The sequence below is a fragment of the Drosophila busckii genome, chromosome 2R (assembly GCF_011750605.1).
Source record: "Drosophila busckii strain San Diego stock center, stock number 13000-0081.31 chromosome 2R, ASM1175060v1, whole genome shotgun sequence".
Classification (NCBI taxonomy): domain Eukaryota; kingdom Metazoa; phylum Arthropoda; class Insecta; order Diptera; family Drosophilidae; genus Drosophila; species Drosophila busckii.
Window position 1 is genome coordinate 2,049,921 of NC_046605.1, and position 15,353 is coordinate 2,065,273.

The window sequence follows — 15,353 nt, forward strand, 5'->3', positions numbered from 1 at the left end:
CAGCTGCTGGGCGCAACCAGAGAAGTTTCCAATTCTGGCAAATCGAGTATGGGATCACGCCAGTAATTGAAATTGGAGAACTCGACGGCGGTCTCATCGTGTTTAACCGGTGGAAACAGCTGATCCACAATATAAGTCATGCTGCAGTAGCTGCAATAATAAAAGAGAACATGTAAGAACGCCTAGAAGCATGCTATCCGCACAACCTAACCTCAAACTCATGTCAACGCACAAGACGCAAATGCAACAAGTTTTAAACAGGAAATTTATTTGTAAAAATACTTTGCTTAAATCTAAAACAAATAGTAAACAGTATATATTTTTTATTTGACACAAATATGTTTAACACGCCTAAAAGTAGGCTTCAATAATAGCTAAAACTTATGACTAAGACTAACTATATATATTTGTATATACAGAGAGCAGACACTTTATACCACAATACATTAAAAACTAATATCTTAGCTTTAAGCCTTTTTTTTCATATCACAATGCATATACTATTGCCTCAACTGTTAAGTCTGCTACTAGTTTAGCCACTTTGGTGGTGAATTCAATAATATTTCATTTTTAGCCGCCACATTCATTAGGTTCATTTCATTATAGCGCTGCACAACCAAATTCTCATTGTCATTGTCAATGTCATCAAACTCTTCTTCATCAGATCCCAGTCCGACATCTAGATCGTAATCATCGCTGAATTGTAATTCATTCTCCGATTCGTCCTCATCGAATACATCTGTGCGATACTCGTACTCATCGCTGTGGGTTAGCAGTGGAAAGTATTCATCGACCTCAAGCGACTGATTGATGTAGCCACTATAAATTTGACCAAAAACCAAAAAGGTTTGAGTATTCGTATTCGTTTGGCACACACAGGATTTGGCGAGTGATTTGGTAGTAGATACGTAACAATAGGATATGTGTATATATATATTTAAGAACTAGACAACCTAGCACATGATGGTTAATACGACTTTCGACCAATTGGCATTTAATTGTTGTTTGTTTTAATTTGCGTTTATGACATGAGTTTGTTTGGCAGATTAGAGCGTACACTAAGGTGAAACCACAACCATATAGCAATAGAGAATTTGAGTACTTACGATGATTGGAATGTTTGGGTCAATTCATGCTTCAGCTCGCCCTTGGTGTTGATTGTAAAAATGCGCATGATGGGTATGCCTACGGCGCGATAAGCCCAGACATCCTAAAAAATACAATAATAAAATATTAGTCTCTAATACAGCTAACAATTGTAGTAGCTTTACATTAATGCGATTGCCGTAGCCGGCATAGAATGGCTCCTTATCCGGAAATAGATCTCTGATGTCCGACAGACACGCAATCTTAAACTGCTCCGGCTTCTTCTCAATCACCTCGCGATGGAAAGCAGAGATCAATGAAGTAGGATTTAAAAGCAGCGGTCCATCGGGCAGCATAACATTGCCTTGGCGTATAGAGCGCAGATATTCGCGTGTAACGCGAGATTGACCTATGGCACGTGCCGACAGATACAATAGCTTATAGCCATTTTGTTCTATTTTGGAGAATAGCTGCGCTACGCCCAGTTGCGCCCAGTCCTTGCCCACCATGGGCAAAATGTGTCCCAGCACATCGGATTTGGTAATGGTGCCATCTATATCGGATATAACCACCTTGTCGTTATGCTTCCAGCGGAATAGATAACACTTGCAACGCGTAGTGCCCTGATAGGCAGTTGTAACGCTAAATTCTATTTCGTTCATGCCCTCCTTCAAATTAAGTTTTTTCTGTAAGTGTAGCAAAGATTTAGTATTTATATAAAGTCTATGGCATGCAATGGACTTACAATGGACGCTGAGCTCAAACGCAGCGACTTCTTGTAGCGCTCCTTAGGTTCATCGCTTTTGTTGGAGCTCATGGTAAGCTCTTCTAGATTATCCACCAAAGCTGAGGTGTTCTCTGGATTAACCAAAGAGTCGCTTTTGCTTAGCGTGCGTTCGCTTATGTCTGGCGAATTGGGACGCGAGGTTTGTGTGCTAACAGCAGCAGCTTGATCGCCATCTATAAGCAAGAGATTGTGAGTCATATATAGATTAAGTGCTGACTTAATAAGACGCACCTTTCTCATCTTTAGCTGGGCTCGATTGCTTGTGTGCGCTTAGCGCTGGATTCTGACTGGGCACTGCCTCCTGCGAGCGACGCCAGCTCCACCAGCTGCGCTTGGTTTGACCCACAGTGTCTGTTGCATGTGGTGGCTCCTGCTTATCATCGCCAGACATGCGCGCGCTAGGCAAAACCAGCTGCTCCAAAGCATCCTAAGCATACATAACATTTATAATTAAGTTTAATCAATTGCGAGTTTGAGTGCAACTTACATCGGTTAATGGCTTGCGAAATAGTAGCGTTGTCATAACTATGGAGCATGCAGCCGTCCAGGTGTAGTATTTACCATTCAGACGTACAACTAAGTTTGGTGATGACAGCAAATTGGGATTCTTGCATACCTGGTTAGTTGGCAAGCAGGCGGGGCAGGGCAAGGGTGTAGGCATTAGTTAATGTGCGTGCTTGTGCTTAACTTTTTTATACTTACATCTGCATAATGCAGCGCATGACGATCAAACTCCTCATCGGTGGGAGCCACGCCATGTTCCTGCATGCCGCACATGGACATAGCGCCTTCAAATCTATTACATATATACAATTAATATCTATTTTAAAAGAGTTTAGTTGAGACTACGCACTTGTCATCATTCTGTTGATCATCGCAGTGCGAAAAGATGCTCTTGGGATGCTCCTCCAGCGAGCTGGGCGAGTGTGGCAAACTGGTGCCATTGCCGCTCTCGCGATCCTCATCGCCGCTGTGCGTTGTCTTTGCCTCCTTGGGCTTGCTATTGGGAAAGTATAGCGCCACCAGCTCTGGATCCAAACTGCCTGCATCCAAGTCAGACAAATAAATATCGCCAGCCTTGTTGTTAGCGCCCTCCTTGCGCAGTCTATTGGCACTCTTCATAAAGCTGAACATATTGCTTAGCATGGATTGGCGCTCCTGTTGCTGCGCCTCAGCAGTTGTGCTGCTTGGCTGCTCGGGCGTGGGCAGCTCGCCCCATTTCCAGGAGGCGCTGTTCTCCATTTCGTTGCCATGGCCATGACGGCCACGCATTGTAGTCTCCAGCTCGCTGTCGCTTTGTATGGGCGTGGAGGGGCGGCCGCCAGCGCCGCCAATGCTAGTGGGCGACGAGATCTCAGTGTCGCTAAAGAAGTGTATGTCCAAATCCATGCGCTGTGTAGTTGTGGGCGTATTGCTGCTGGCCAGCGCGTTGCTTTGTGCCGTCAACAGCGTTGCCGTAGGCTGCTCATCATTGGATGAGGAATTGGTGTTGGGCGAGGCGGGTGCATCGCCTTCATCAATATTGCTAACAGCAGTGCTGGAAGCTGTAATAAGCGCATTGTCCACATCATTGCCAGCAGCGCTGCCTACAGAGCTGCTCGAAGAAGTCTTACGTTGGCTGTTCTTCTTCTTCATTTGCGACTTCTTGCGTCGCTTTTTGGTTTTGCTCTTGGAATCATCCTTAATGGACTCGCTGACCAGCGGTGTCTTCACAGCTTCTGGCTCTGGCTCAGGCTCCGCCACTGGTTCGGCAACCAGCATGGGCTCAGCTTCAGTTTCTGACTTGGGCGCTGCCTTTGACACCTTCTCAAGCAAGTCCTGGAACTGCTCCTCATGCACTGCCCACTCCTGGCGTATCTTTTGCGTAGTATACTCCTTCAGCTTGTCATTTACATGACGCCGCTCCAGCGTATTGTCTGTATGCCTGTGTGGAAACAATAGAAACCAATGTTTAGCTACATGTTTTATAAGCAAAGCATGTGAGTTGCTAGCGCTACCTGCGCTTGGTGTAGTCCGAAACTTGATTCTCAAACTTGCTGCCCTCGTTGGCCACCTCCTTGGGCTCCTCTTTGGACAGATCTATGGAATTGCGACGCGGCAAGGGCAATGGTATTTGCATATCTTCGCTAGCGCTTCTAAAGAAATGAGTTGAAATGAAATTGCGGCCAGGTCTAATGCATAAGCGTTAACACCTACTTGTCGGAGGTGACGGCATGGCTGATGTCCTCCATGGTATCGTTGCCCTTGTTAAGCGATTGCAGAAAACTCTTTGGTATGGGCGAGGTGGCCATGTTCTGTGGCAGCTCCTCATCATCGTCTTCCGGGCATTCCTCCACAAAGAACGCCTCGCCAGAGTCACCCAGCTTCATCTGTATGTCCACGGGTGCGCCATTGATCTCAATGTCCACCTGCAGCATAAGTAAACTTTGTAGAGGCGCCTAAGACAACAACGCAGTGCCCGCTTTGGTACTTACCACCTTCTCACGACTGCGCAGCACGCCCAGCTTGCCAAAGCGCACATGGAATGGTGAGCATTGGAACTCGCCATCCTTTTGCTCCACCACAATGACATCGATGGCGCCAGTTAGGGTGGCTGCGTTGATGTCATTGTAGAAATCTTGTAAATTGCTAAACACACGCCGTATATTGTTCATATTGGCAATCGTTAGGCAATTGATCGATAAATCGATAACAGCGCTGCTATTTAAATTGTACGCGGCAAAAGCTTTGCGCCTTGAAAATTTATCTTTTGCTATTTGCTTTTATATGTGTGTGTGTATATAAATTCAGCGTAATTAATTGTCGGTCATTTTTATTGCACGGGTTTTTACCTTTGGCCCCTCACTCAGCGACGTTTATGGCAACTGTAAATAGTAGAAAGAGCAGATAAAAACATTTATTTGGCATTATAAAACACGAAAACTAAAATAGTATTATGAGCACACAAACAAAAAAAAAAAATAGGAAATAGCAATAATTAACGGCATATGCCGTTCTGACATTTAAATGCAGCGACAAGTGCAAGTCTTGTTGTTGTGCAAGCAAAATTGATAAAAATAGCAACAAATCTAAAGAGACAAGCAAGAGATCATGACAGCGCTTGAAAGCTTCAGCTTCAACTAATTTACATGCGTGAAAGCTTTTCCTGCGCTCAAACTGCACGTGGCGTATACACAAATAGTTTTCATTCATTTTAAACAAGTTCAAGGTAAGGGAAAAGCTCCAAAGGGTGGACAAACTCTAAACAAGGTAATGCTAGCCAAAAGCCGCAGCATATTAATTGTAGCTTAATAAGCTAAGCACATATGGTATGACTGTGTGTGTGCGTGTGTGTGTGAGCAGTCGCTCTTATAATAAAACGTTCAGTGGCGTGTTTTTTTAGTGTTTGCGTGTAAAAACAAAGATATTGGCAAACGCAGGTAATGTTTGTGTGTGTGTGTGTGTGTATAAGTAACATTACTCATTTCTCACGCCACTCAAAAATATCACGCGATGCCAAAGAGCGAGGGGGTAGCTGATAATTTGCAAATGTAAATATGCATTATATGCATTAATTATGTCGATTGTACACTATTTGTTTACTTTTTTAGTAGACGCTAAGGTTCAATGTACAATATTTATAAATATTGCTGTCAAAAGTCTGTTGATCATGGTCAAAAGTAATCTATAACAAAGGAAATGTATAAATACAAATTATTATGATAAGCACACATTGATTAGTTTGGTATTTTATCAGAACAACGAGCGAGCTGTAGAAATCTTGTGAAATACAAAATTAATGCATGTGCAAAGTTTCCGCTAGTCTATTTGTGTTTGTGTGTGTGTGTCTGTGATGGTAACACGCCATCTGTTGTGATGCGTAGCGGTTTGTTGTTACTTTCACCTGCAAACTATACGCACAACAAATGTAGCGACTATTGCATACGCTTTGTTGACAAAATACAATTTCTTTGTAATTGGAAACGCTGACGCAGGCAGCGCGTTAATCAGCTGCAATTGCACACAAAGGCAAACAAAGAAGTTACAGTTACAAAACAAACTAAAGTTGACACAAAGCGTAGTAGCGACTGCCTAACACTCTTACAAGCTTTTACAACACTTACACTCACACTCACGATGTGTAGTGTATTTACTTAGCGTACTCAATGCACAACTAAAATGCCAATTGACGTGTATGCTAAAAATTAATGTTTGTTTTTATTAGTAGTAGTCCCATTAGATTTGAACTGCTTTGCCAATTCTGTTGAGTCACGATCAAAGTCCAAACACACACACACACACACACACACACACGCAAACACAAACAAATAAACACACAGGAACCAAAGTCTAGAGGCATTGGCTGTTTGTTTGCCAAGAAAAATCACATTGAAATGCCAAGGCACAAAAGATGCTTCTAGTATAATGGAAATTTTGACAGTATTCTTATTGTACATATGTATATGCTAACCTTTTGGTTTTTCTCGTATCGCTTTGTATATAAAATTGTACACTGTTTGCTGTTTTTATTTTAATTTTAAGCGAAAAACTAGCAAGACCACAGCTGTCTTACTCTATTTCAGCAAATGAGCTGCAGGCACTTGTAACTAGTTTTCTCAGCTGTTAAATTTGTCTTTTAGTTGGCACAGATTTGACTTTAAACGATTTTTGGTTTAATATTTATTAATGCTTAGCGTTTGCTTTTTTCCGTCTCAACGTTGTTGCTCTGTCGACGGTTGGCGCAAAATTGAAACTTGTGGCGAGCGCCAGTGTTTTTAGTTACACAAGTCTCACATACTAATTGAATTAGGCACCTGTCTATGTGTGTGTGTGTGCGCGCGAGAGTAAAGAGCGTGAGCACGTTGCGCTGTAACGAGTGAGCGAGAGTCAAAAAGCTTTGGCGTGTGTTTGACTACAAACAAAATAAAAAATCTAAACATGTTAAACCGGAAAATCTTGTAATGCATTTGCGTTGTTGTTGTGCCTGCGGCTTTGCTTGTTATTATAACAAACTGAGCAGCAGCAGAGCAGAGCAGCTGTTCTCTTATATATATGTATGTGCTGCGCTCTCTTTAACTCGCTCTCTCGTGCACGCTTATCAGCTGTATTGCCGTCGCGTCATTTGCCCAGCTGTTGTTGGCGTTCTACAATTGCATTTTATAGTATATATGTATATAATTGATATGTAAGTTTGTATGCGTATATGGCGCGATTATTGTTATGGCGACACCACAAATTCATTGCCACTTGCATATAATGACTGCGCTGCTGCCGCCGCTGCTGCGTTTTAACCCCAGTTAGGCCACTCACACACTTGCAGATCATTTGGCAGACAGGAAATGTCTGTACATATATACATAAAATTTATGCGTTTATGTATATAAAGCAAAAACACGTGCTCATGGTCAAATATATGCAAAAAAAGCAAAGAAATATGTTTAGAATTTGTCACAATTTTGAATTTGCTGTTTATACAAATTGCACACTGCAAAAAAAAACTTACCAAAAAGCACAAATAGAAATAAAAAAAAGCAAATTATAATAATTTAAATTTATTCATAATAATATTATAAGCTAAACAAAATGCATAAGGTATGTACATTGAACATAATTCTTTCAAAATATTGAGTTAAAAATTATTAAAAACTAAAGCTTGCAACAAAAATACGAAATCAATTGGCAAATGCAGGCAACTAAAACTAAAATAATAATGTTGCGCTATTAAAATTCAATTACAATTAAATAAAGGAAAAGAAAAATAAAAAATTATGTTTTTCGTTAAATTTATTATGCAATTGTAATGTTAAGCGTGTCGAAATGCCCAAATGTGTAGGGTATTGAAGCGAAGCTGCAGCTATTTCAACTTGCGACGCGCATCCGTTATAGCACCCCAAAGCTCAATGATGAAGTCATCGGTGAAGCCAAACGACTCCAGATCCGAGTTATCAATGGCCTCAGCGAAATCCATGGAATTCGACTTACTGTCGCCCAGCTCCCAAATCTGTGACGCGAGCTCCGTATCATTGATGCCCATAAAGGACTCGAGCAAGTTATTTATAGCCTCCACACCAGCGACGGTGGCCTCATCGAACTTGGGCTCAATCTGCGCATTGCCATTGGCCTTGAAGCGCAGCGTCTCCTTGCCGCTGCCAAAGTTGCGTCCAGCTGTGGCCGAGCTGGAGGCACGCGATTGACTGCGCGGCCCAATGCCCTGGAAACCACCGCGCACTGGTTCGACCAGACGCAGCGTAAACGTATCCCCAGTGGCAATATCCTTGAGCATGCGCGCCACCTCATAATGCCGCTTGCCCACCATATTAATGCCGTTCAGCTTCTCTATGTGATCGCCGACGCCGATATGCTCAATACGATCAATAATGGAATCCTCCTTGATGCGTTTAATAAAAGCATAGCCAGCGCCATTGTCTGTTATGGTCAAGCCCAGTGCATCCTGTGATTTGATAATCTCAATCTCCTTGGCGCGTCCCTTGCGATGCGCAAAGATAAAGTCATCCAACCCAATCTGGCCGCCCAGCAGACGCGTCATGTCCACTTTGTGTGAGTTCAGCGTGCAGAACAGAATATCCTCCTCGGACATGTCAAAGCATTCGGCAATCTTCTTGTAAAGCTCACGCACGCTGGCAAAGCCTGTGATCAGGCCTGTGGGACTGCCATGCGCCAGCTGGCAGTGAAAGATTAGCGGCGGCTTCTCATTGTGGTTATGGCTGGAGTTGTTGTTGTTCAGCACGGGACTGGCGCTGGAGTTGGAATTGTGGCTTATATTGCTGTGATCCGAGCTCTTGGGCTTACGCGCAAACAGCGGCATTGTAACAAACTTTGAAGTTGTAGTATATAGTGCGGATATAGTGCGCTTACTTCGATTCCGATCTGTGTGCGTAGAAGAAAGTTTTTTGTTCTATAGCGTACGATATTTGTTTAAACTTTTGGTTAGTTTGCTGCCATTACCGGATGAGTACGTACATATGTGTGTGTATAATACATGTATATGTGTGTGTATGTGTGTATACCGCTACCTTTAATCAAAGTATATCTAATCTAAAATGCAGCGTCATAACTTATGCTATGAATCGGACGTTTAAAATAAACCAAAAACTTATCGTTAAAAAGTGAGGTTAAGCACACATAATTTATATAAGTAATTTTTTAAGTAATTACCACACACACTCGATTTTTAACTAATTAATCAATTTAACTAGTTATTTAATGAACACATTCGTTTACTGTCATTTATGCTCTTTAGACTGTTGCTGCTATTGCAAAAATAAACATTAAAGTTGCTACAACTCAAGTTAACGTTGTTTTCTGATAAGATTTGTACATGTTTGACAAGCGCGTGATAACAACTGAAATATATATGTATATATAATAGTTATATGCGTCAGCATATAAAGTAAATGTCCCGCATATTAAACGCGCTACGTCCGCTGAAGAGAGTTCGTTAAAGTGTACTGAACCTTTCAAAACGGGGGGAGTTCAAGATTTTACAGAGTGCAACAATAACTGCTCTCTATACATGTGTGTATGTGTGTGTGTGCGTGTGTGTGCGTGTTAATTCGAAAGATACCTCCCGCACGCTTTCTTTTGTCTGCTTATCGCGCGCGCTCTCTCGCTCTCGCACTCTCTTGCTCTCTTCCGCTGTGGGCACGTACGTTTATCTTTTTGGAAGAGTTCTTCGAGCGCTTGGATTTGATACACACAGCAAATTTTGATAGAAGACAAAAAATTAAAACACGAAAACGACGAAAACTCTTTTCATTTGAATATAAACACAAATAAAACTGAATGATAAAACAAAGTTACTAACAAAAATGTTAAAAAACTAATTTCAAACATTAAATTGAGCTTAAGTTCAGTTAGTTATATTAAAGACCTTGTGCACTTTGTAGTGCTTTGAACCTGTAAAACAAACATAACTTGCAAATATTATTAGTTCCGCAAATGCTTTAGCATTAGGCAAACCTTGATACATAATATTATTTATTGAAGCGTAAAAATATTCCATAAGAATCTATGCTAATGCTTCAAAACCAGTTGATACCCTGAGACGAGCCCCCTGCCATACAAAAAATACTACTTAAGTATGTGTGAGCTACAAATTTATACATAGAATAAATAAATTGCATTTGTATGCTCTCATATAACCGGCTATTTCTAGCAAAAGCATAATAGATAGAACCGGCAAAAGAAAAAAAAAAAAAAAACAAATACATATCAAGGTCGAACTAGTTGAGGCATTGAGGCGCGTGTGTCGAGTATCTGCAAAATAATCATAGAAACAACAATAATAACAACTTTTTAATATAAACTACGCAGTAGAGTCGCAAGCTGGAAACTTTAGATAAACTTGAGCTTAGGTTCGATTGAAAAAATGTTTATAACAATTAGTAGTCAACACTTTCTGCATAATATAGACACTTGGCTAAACAATAGCAAAATGCAATTAAGACTTTTTGTTATTGTCTTTAGCGCTGCAGCTTAAAAACAATAACATGTTTTTCTCTTTAGATATATATATATATATATCCACTAGCTAATGCAGTTTGCACTCTAAGACGTAAACAAAAACATTATGAGCCAAGAAAAATAAAGGCAAACAAATAGCTTTAGATACTTCCGCATACGCAATGTTCAGGCTTTTAATATATGTGTGGCATATGTGTGTGTGCATATTATAATTATATTGTTGTTGTTTTTTACTTGCGCAGCGTTGATTGGTTGTAATATGTGGGGGCTCGACTGCTGTAAATGGCTGTGTGTGTGTGTTTTATTTAGAGATTTAAGCACGTGTAGTGGCGTTTGCTCATAGATATTTATGCATTAAGTTACATATACATATATATCTTAGTATAAGTAACTGTAACAACGTAAACAAGCGATAGTAGCGTAAACAAATTAAAACTGCGCGTGGGTTCATTTCAAGTACAAATTGCATATAGAACCAACACAAATAGTTTTCTATCTAACACAAATAGTTTGATTTCTTGTAAACAACTATGACAATTGTCAAAGCTTTTTAGCAATAAAATATAAATATCAATACCTTAATATACCAACAAAATTATAGATAGCAGATAGTTAAAAAAATATGTTTAACATTTACATTTGTTTTTTATTTGTATATTTTCATTTTATTATTTTAATAATAATAAAATTTAATTCTTAATCACAGACGTCTGAAAAGACACCACCCTCTCGACCTTCCCTTTAGGCCACCCAAGGAGTGGTAGCTAACCTCATCCTTTAAATATCCCCTACATGTAAAAATTCTGTCATAGTCATAGTCATAGAACTTACTATATAATATATAGATTATAATAAATAAATATATATATATAAAAAAATTTAGTTCTAAGCAATTAAAAACTTTTTATACCCCAAATATTTTTTCTTTTTTTTCAAGGACAACATTTATTAGCACAATAAATAGTCAACTATTTTTAGCTTCATCCCTGCGTAGCTGACAGCAAAAATTTCTCTAGCATTTATACAATTAACAAATTTTAGACTATCAAAAATATGCATATGAATCATAACTCAAGCATACAATATTTACTACAAATGTATATATATAGTATAGTAGTGTGCGCTGTTCATTCATCTACTATTTGTTTTTCAAGTTGTATGTAGTACGCCCAATTTGTTTATTTGCTTTCACAACAAAAAACAATCCAAATCTTTATATACTATATATATATATGATATATAAAAAAAAAGTTATCGCATGTACGCGTAGATTCTATACAAAATAGTTGTGGCTTTCTTGTGTGTTCTATCAGCAGATTAAGTATACGCCGGGTAGAATAACAAATCAAGGTTATTGGGTATGTAGCACATATTCAAACTAGCACGTCATATAGTATACATTATCACTAAAAACTGTGTTTAACAAGCTTAAGCACTTTTGTTGTTGCTATTGTTATTGCATAATAACATTTTAGTTTGTTGACAAAAACAAAATAAAAAACGTTTCACATGACGCCAGCATGTGCACGTATGCAAATTCTTTGTTGTTGTTTGTTTTTTATTTGTTTACGTAGTATCAATTAAAATTAAATTCAACAGCTGTAATGAAAGAGCGCAAAGGCTGCATTTATTTATTTAAGCTCTATTTTTTACATAAACTTATTATTATTAATTGTTAACGGGCATCGCCCTAAACCTTCAAATAAGCATAAGGCAAAGTATTTGTTGTCAACAAAATAACAAAACTCAATGCCAAATTGCAAGCAAACAACAAGCTTAAGAGTTGTACTTAAATTACGCTCTTAGTTTACACAAAACAATTTAAGAGCGCGTGTGTGGAAGAGCGCAAAGCTTTGCCCGCAAAAGCTTTTAGTCATTTATAGTCTATCTCTTTCTCGCTTGCTTCGGTTGATCACAAGTGCGCGCCTGGCAACGTTCTACTGAATCATAATTTCCATTGACTAGGTCAATATTTTGTATATGTGAGAGGATGAGCGGAGTAGGGGGCGCAGTTTCAGTTAACGGTTAATGCGCTCAGCACAAAATTGATCTGCTCAACGGGGTCGTTGTGTGTTTGTCTGTCTGACTGTCTCTGTTGTCTCTGAAAATTCTGACTATGAAGAGAGTACAAAGTGCTAATGACGCTTGTGCCAGTTTTTATTTGTTGACTCAGTTATTCCATATGATTATATTATTTATGACTTATTGTCTGTTTGTACTTAAGTTTGTGTGTGTTTTTTGCTTTGTGCACTGCGTGCCAATTTGTTAGCTGCAGACAATAAAAAGCTTTGATAAGTGAAAAATTTAATTATGTGCGCATTAGCGAGCTTTCACTGTACATAGTCTGAAATTTGTGTTGTGCAAATATTTTTATAAAATATTGTTTATTTTATTGAGTTTTCACTTGGGTATTTTTAAAAATAAATTGCTTGGTGCATTCAAAATTGTAGCAGAGCACCCTGTATATGTAAATTATACATGTGTTTTGAATACAAACCACTTTTGACTTTATAAACTGGAACAAAAACACACTTGGGGCAGTTTTGGAAAACATTTTAACAGTTTCCAGCTCGCTGAACTCTATGCTCACGGGCAAAGTAATTTAAACAAATAAGCCACAGACTATGCGCTAGTGTGCGTGTGTGTCTGGATTTAAAACAAAGCGAAAGCAAATCAAATGCAAGATGAAAGAATTTCAATTCAACTTTTTGTTGTTGCTAAGGTCAATAAAAAAGTAGCGCAAGCTGTTTAGCTTATAAACAAAAAGCGGAAATCGTGCTGATTAGCAACAATTTATGCATATGCATATTGTATTTAGTTCGCCAAAATTGCATAATATTGTGAATTCGATTGTTGTTTATTGATCACAAAGCTAACGTTTATAGTTAATAAACAAGCTCACAAAGCGCAGTCGCCAATGGCAGCCGCCCCGCAATACCTTCGAATTTAAACAATGCGCGAGCACATTATGTGCCCCCCTTCCGCTTAGCTGTGGCTTATAGCCGCTTGGGTGGGGGTCGTGAGTAAGCGCATACACCGGTTCTTTTTTTTTTTAATACGTATTCCATATTGAAATGTCACGCAAGCAATCTACATAAATGACGTCGCTTCCGCTTTGAAGCAGCAGCAGCAGCAGCAGGCGGTGGAGTTCAGCCAACAAGAACAGCAACAATAACAATTGCAATCCAAATTACAACAACAGCGCAACTGTTAACAGTGAATGCCTGCCTAGCTGTCCGTCCGTCCGTCTGTTCATCCGACTGTTGTCTGCATGAATGAGAGAAAAAGTGTAGCAGAGAAAAATAAAATCAAATTGTCTGCTTGTGTCTATGGTGATTGGAATTGTTTTTGCGGCGGAAGTGCAAAAAAGAAATCGATAAAAAACAATTTTAGCAAGCCTGCGCATAAACTACATGCATCTAACGGTAAATCTTGTGTTTGGTCAATAGTTGAAATAATAAATATGAGAAAACCAGTTGTGTATGCCACATGGGTTTCGTCTCTTGATTTTGGCCAAAACCCACTAACCAACTTCACGCTTTGTTAGCAATTTAATTTGCCTACAAATGAGTTTTATTTTTTTCACTTGCTGTCTCTTTTCATAAGCACACTCCCTAAGGTTTTTTTTGTTTTGTGGGCAAAGAAAACGAAATTTGTTGCTTGCACATTAACACACTTAACGCTTTTTGGTTTAACATTTGTAGGCGCTGAGGCACAAGTGTGCACATTGTTTTACATATGCATGCATCTGTGTGTGTGTGTGTGTGTAAATTTATTTGCATTTTTTAATGAGCTTGAACTGTGCTGTAATTAACCAATTAACATTTATTTTCAAAACATTTTAACACTGTATGACGTTAACAGTAAAATTTTGTGTAAGCGGCTTTCTAGGCGGAACTAACCTTAAACGACATCCTGGCGAACCTAACCTCAAACAGGCTCAATGCTATTGAGGTAGGGAGGTTTTTTTTTTTGGTAAAAAGGCTCGACATGAGTAATAACCAAAAAATGTGCTTGATTGCGTGTGTGTCTGTGTGTGTGTGTATACTTATAAATAAGTAATAGGGGTTGCAAAATTTGATATCTATGATTGTCTGGCAGTCTATTAAACAAAAAAACACTTGCTGCTATTTAGATTGTTAGTACAATGGGTGTGTGTGCAATTTAGTTTTTGTAGGCCTGCACTGTGGGTACAAAAGGCAAAAGATGGGTGCCCAACACCTTTCACTTTGTGTGAATTATATACATATATGTAGATAGATAGATAGTATGCATGTATTTTTGTCAATGTAGCTGCGGCTTTTGAACAATCAATAAAACCAACAAAGAGCCACCAACAACGAAAGTAGAAAACTTGTACGCACCTGTCGTTGTATTTGTTGTTGCTGTTTTAGCTGCTCCTCTTGCTGCTGCTGCTGTTGTTGTTGTTGTTGCTCCCCAGGCTGCACTTTGGGCACCGCAATAAGCAAGGAAAAGCGGACATACGAGATCAGCTCTTATTTTTGTTGTTCTTCTTGCTGTTGCTCTTACTGCTTTTTCCACTGCACAAACTCACTCACACTCACACACTTGCACAATTTCACCCGACCGTCTTAACTGGTTTTCTTCACTTTTATTAATATTGCAGCGGCATTTAATTACCGTTAATGCCAACTACTTTTATGCACTTTGCCCAATTTATTAACGCGACAACAAATAGCAGCTACTAACTGTGCTAATACATTTATTTGTTAAACGACCGCGAAAAAAACAGCGACTTCCCTTGCGAGTATTATCTACAACAATTAGAGCTGTGTCATTAATTCGATTGAACGATGGTTTTATACAGAAAGGCGATGGTTGTGGAAATCGGCACATCTCTAACAACAATCGAACTTTGCGCGAGCAGTGCAACGTGAGTGTAACCAGAGCTTCGTGAAAGATACTAAAGAGCACATAGCGGGAATTTTCAAAATTAGCTAGTTTTGTTCGTCAAAATTAAAATAAATATCTTTCTGTTGTTTAAAAAATGTTTACA

At 39.2% G+C, this 15,353-nt stretch overlaps 2 protein-coding genes across 5 annotated transcripts; both read right to left on the reverse strand.

The window, feature by feature from the left end:
- Positions 1 to 310: 310 nt before the first annotated feature.
- On the reverse strand, positions 311 to 6,583 carry LOC108596648 (phosphatidate phosphatase LPIN2). Of its 2 annotated transcripts, XM_017982626.1 has the most exons (12): positions 6,324 to 6,583; positions 4,348 to 4,737; positions 4,070 to 4,281; positions 3,871 to 4,008; positions 2,727 to 3,797; positions 2,576 to 2,669; positions 2,361 to 2,489; positions 2,105 to 2,300; positions 1,832 to 2,046; positions 1,272 to 1,772; positions 1,107 to 1,210; positions 311 to 819 (listed from the first exon to the last, which is right to left on the reverse strand). In XM_017982626.1, the coding sequence occupies exons 2-12, from the start codon at positions 4,525 to 4,527 to the stop codon at positions 528 to 530; spliced, it is 3,132 nt and encodes a 1,043-aa protein (XP_017838115.1). In that variant the 5' UTR covers positions 4,528 to 4,737; positions 6,324 to 6,583; the 3' UTR covers positions 311 to 527. The 2 variants fall into 2 exon arrangements, with proteins under 2 accessions (XP_017838115.1, XP_017838117.1); XM_017982628.1 differs by lacking the exon at positions 2,361 to 2,489.
- Positions 6,584 to 7,606: 1,023 nt separating this feature from the next.
- Positions 7,607 to 15,087, reverse strand: LOC108596650 (PDZ domain-containing protein GIPC3). 3 transcript variants are annotated; one of them, XM_017982632.2, is made up of 2 exons: positions 14,701 to 15,087; positions 7,607 to 8,740 (listed from the first exon to the last, which is right to left on the reverse strand). In XM_017982632.2, the coding sequence occupies exon 2, from the start codon at positions 8,676 to 8,678 to the stop codon at positions 7,707 to 7,709; it is 972 nt and encodes a 323-aa protein (XP_017838121.1). In that variant the 5' UTR covers positions 8,679 to 8,740; positions 14,701 to 15,087; the 3' UTR covers positions 7,607 to 7,706. The 3 variants fall into 3 exon arrangements, with proteins under 3 accessions (XP_017838121.1, XP_017838120.1, XP_017838119.1); XM_017982631.2 differs by lacking the exon at positions 14,701 to 15,087 and adding an exon at positions 9,029 to 9,132; XM_017982630.1 differs by lacking the exon at positions 14,701 to 15,087 and adding an exon at positions 9,438 to 9,635 and having other exon boundaries at positions 7,608 to 8,740.
- Between the last annotated feature and the right edge of the window lie 266 nt (positions 15,088 to 15,353).

Excerpts from the sequence above, each read along its gene's own strand:
- LOC108596648 (XM_017982626.1), bottom strand. The coding sequence starts at position 4,527 with ATGAACAATATACGGCGTGTGTTTAGCAATTTACAAGATTTCTACAAT. Across the intron at positions 3,798-3,870 it reads TCGGACTACACCAAGCGCAG|GCATACAGACAATACGCTGG; the intron begins GTAGCGCTAGCA and ends GTTTCCACACAG. Across the intron at positions 2,670-2,726 it reads GATCAACAGAATGATGACAA|ATTTGAAGGCGCTATGTCCA; the intron begins GTGCGTAGTCTC and ends TATATGTAATAG.
- LOC108596650 (XM_017982632.2), bottom strand. The coding sequence starts at position 8,678 with ATGCCGCTGTTTGCGCGTAAGCCCAAGAGCTCGGATCACAGCAATATA.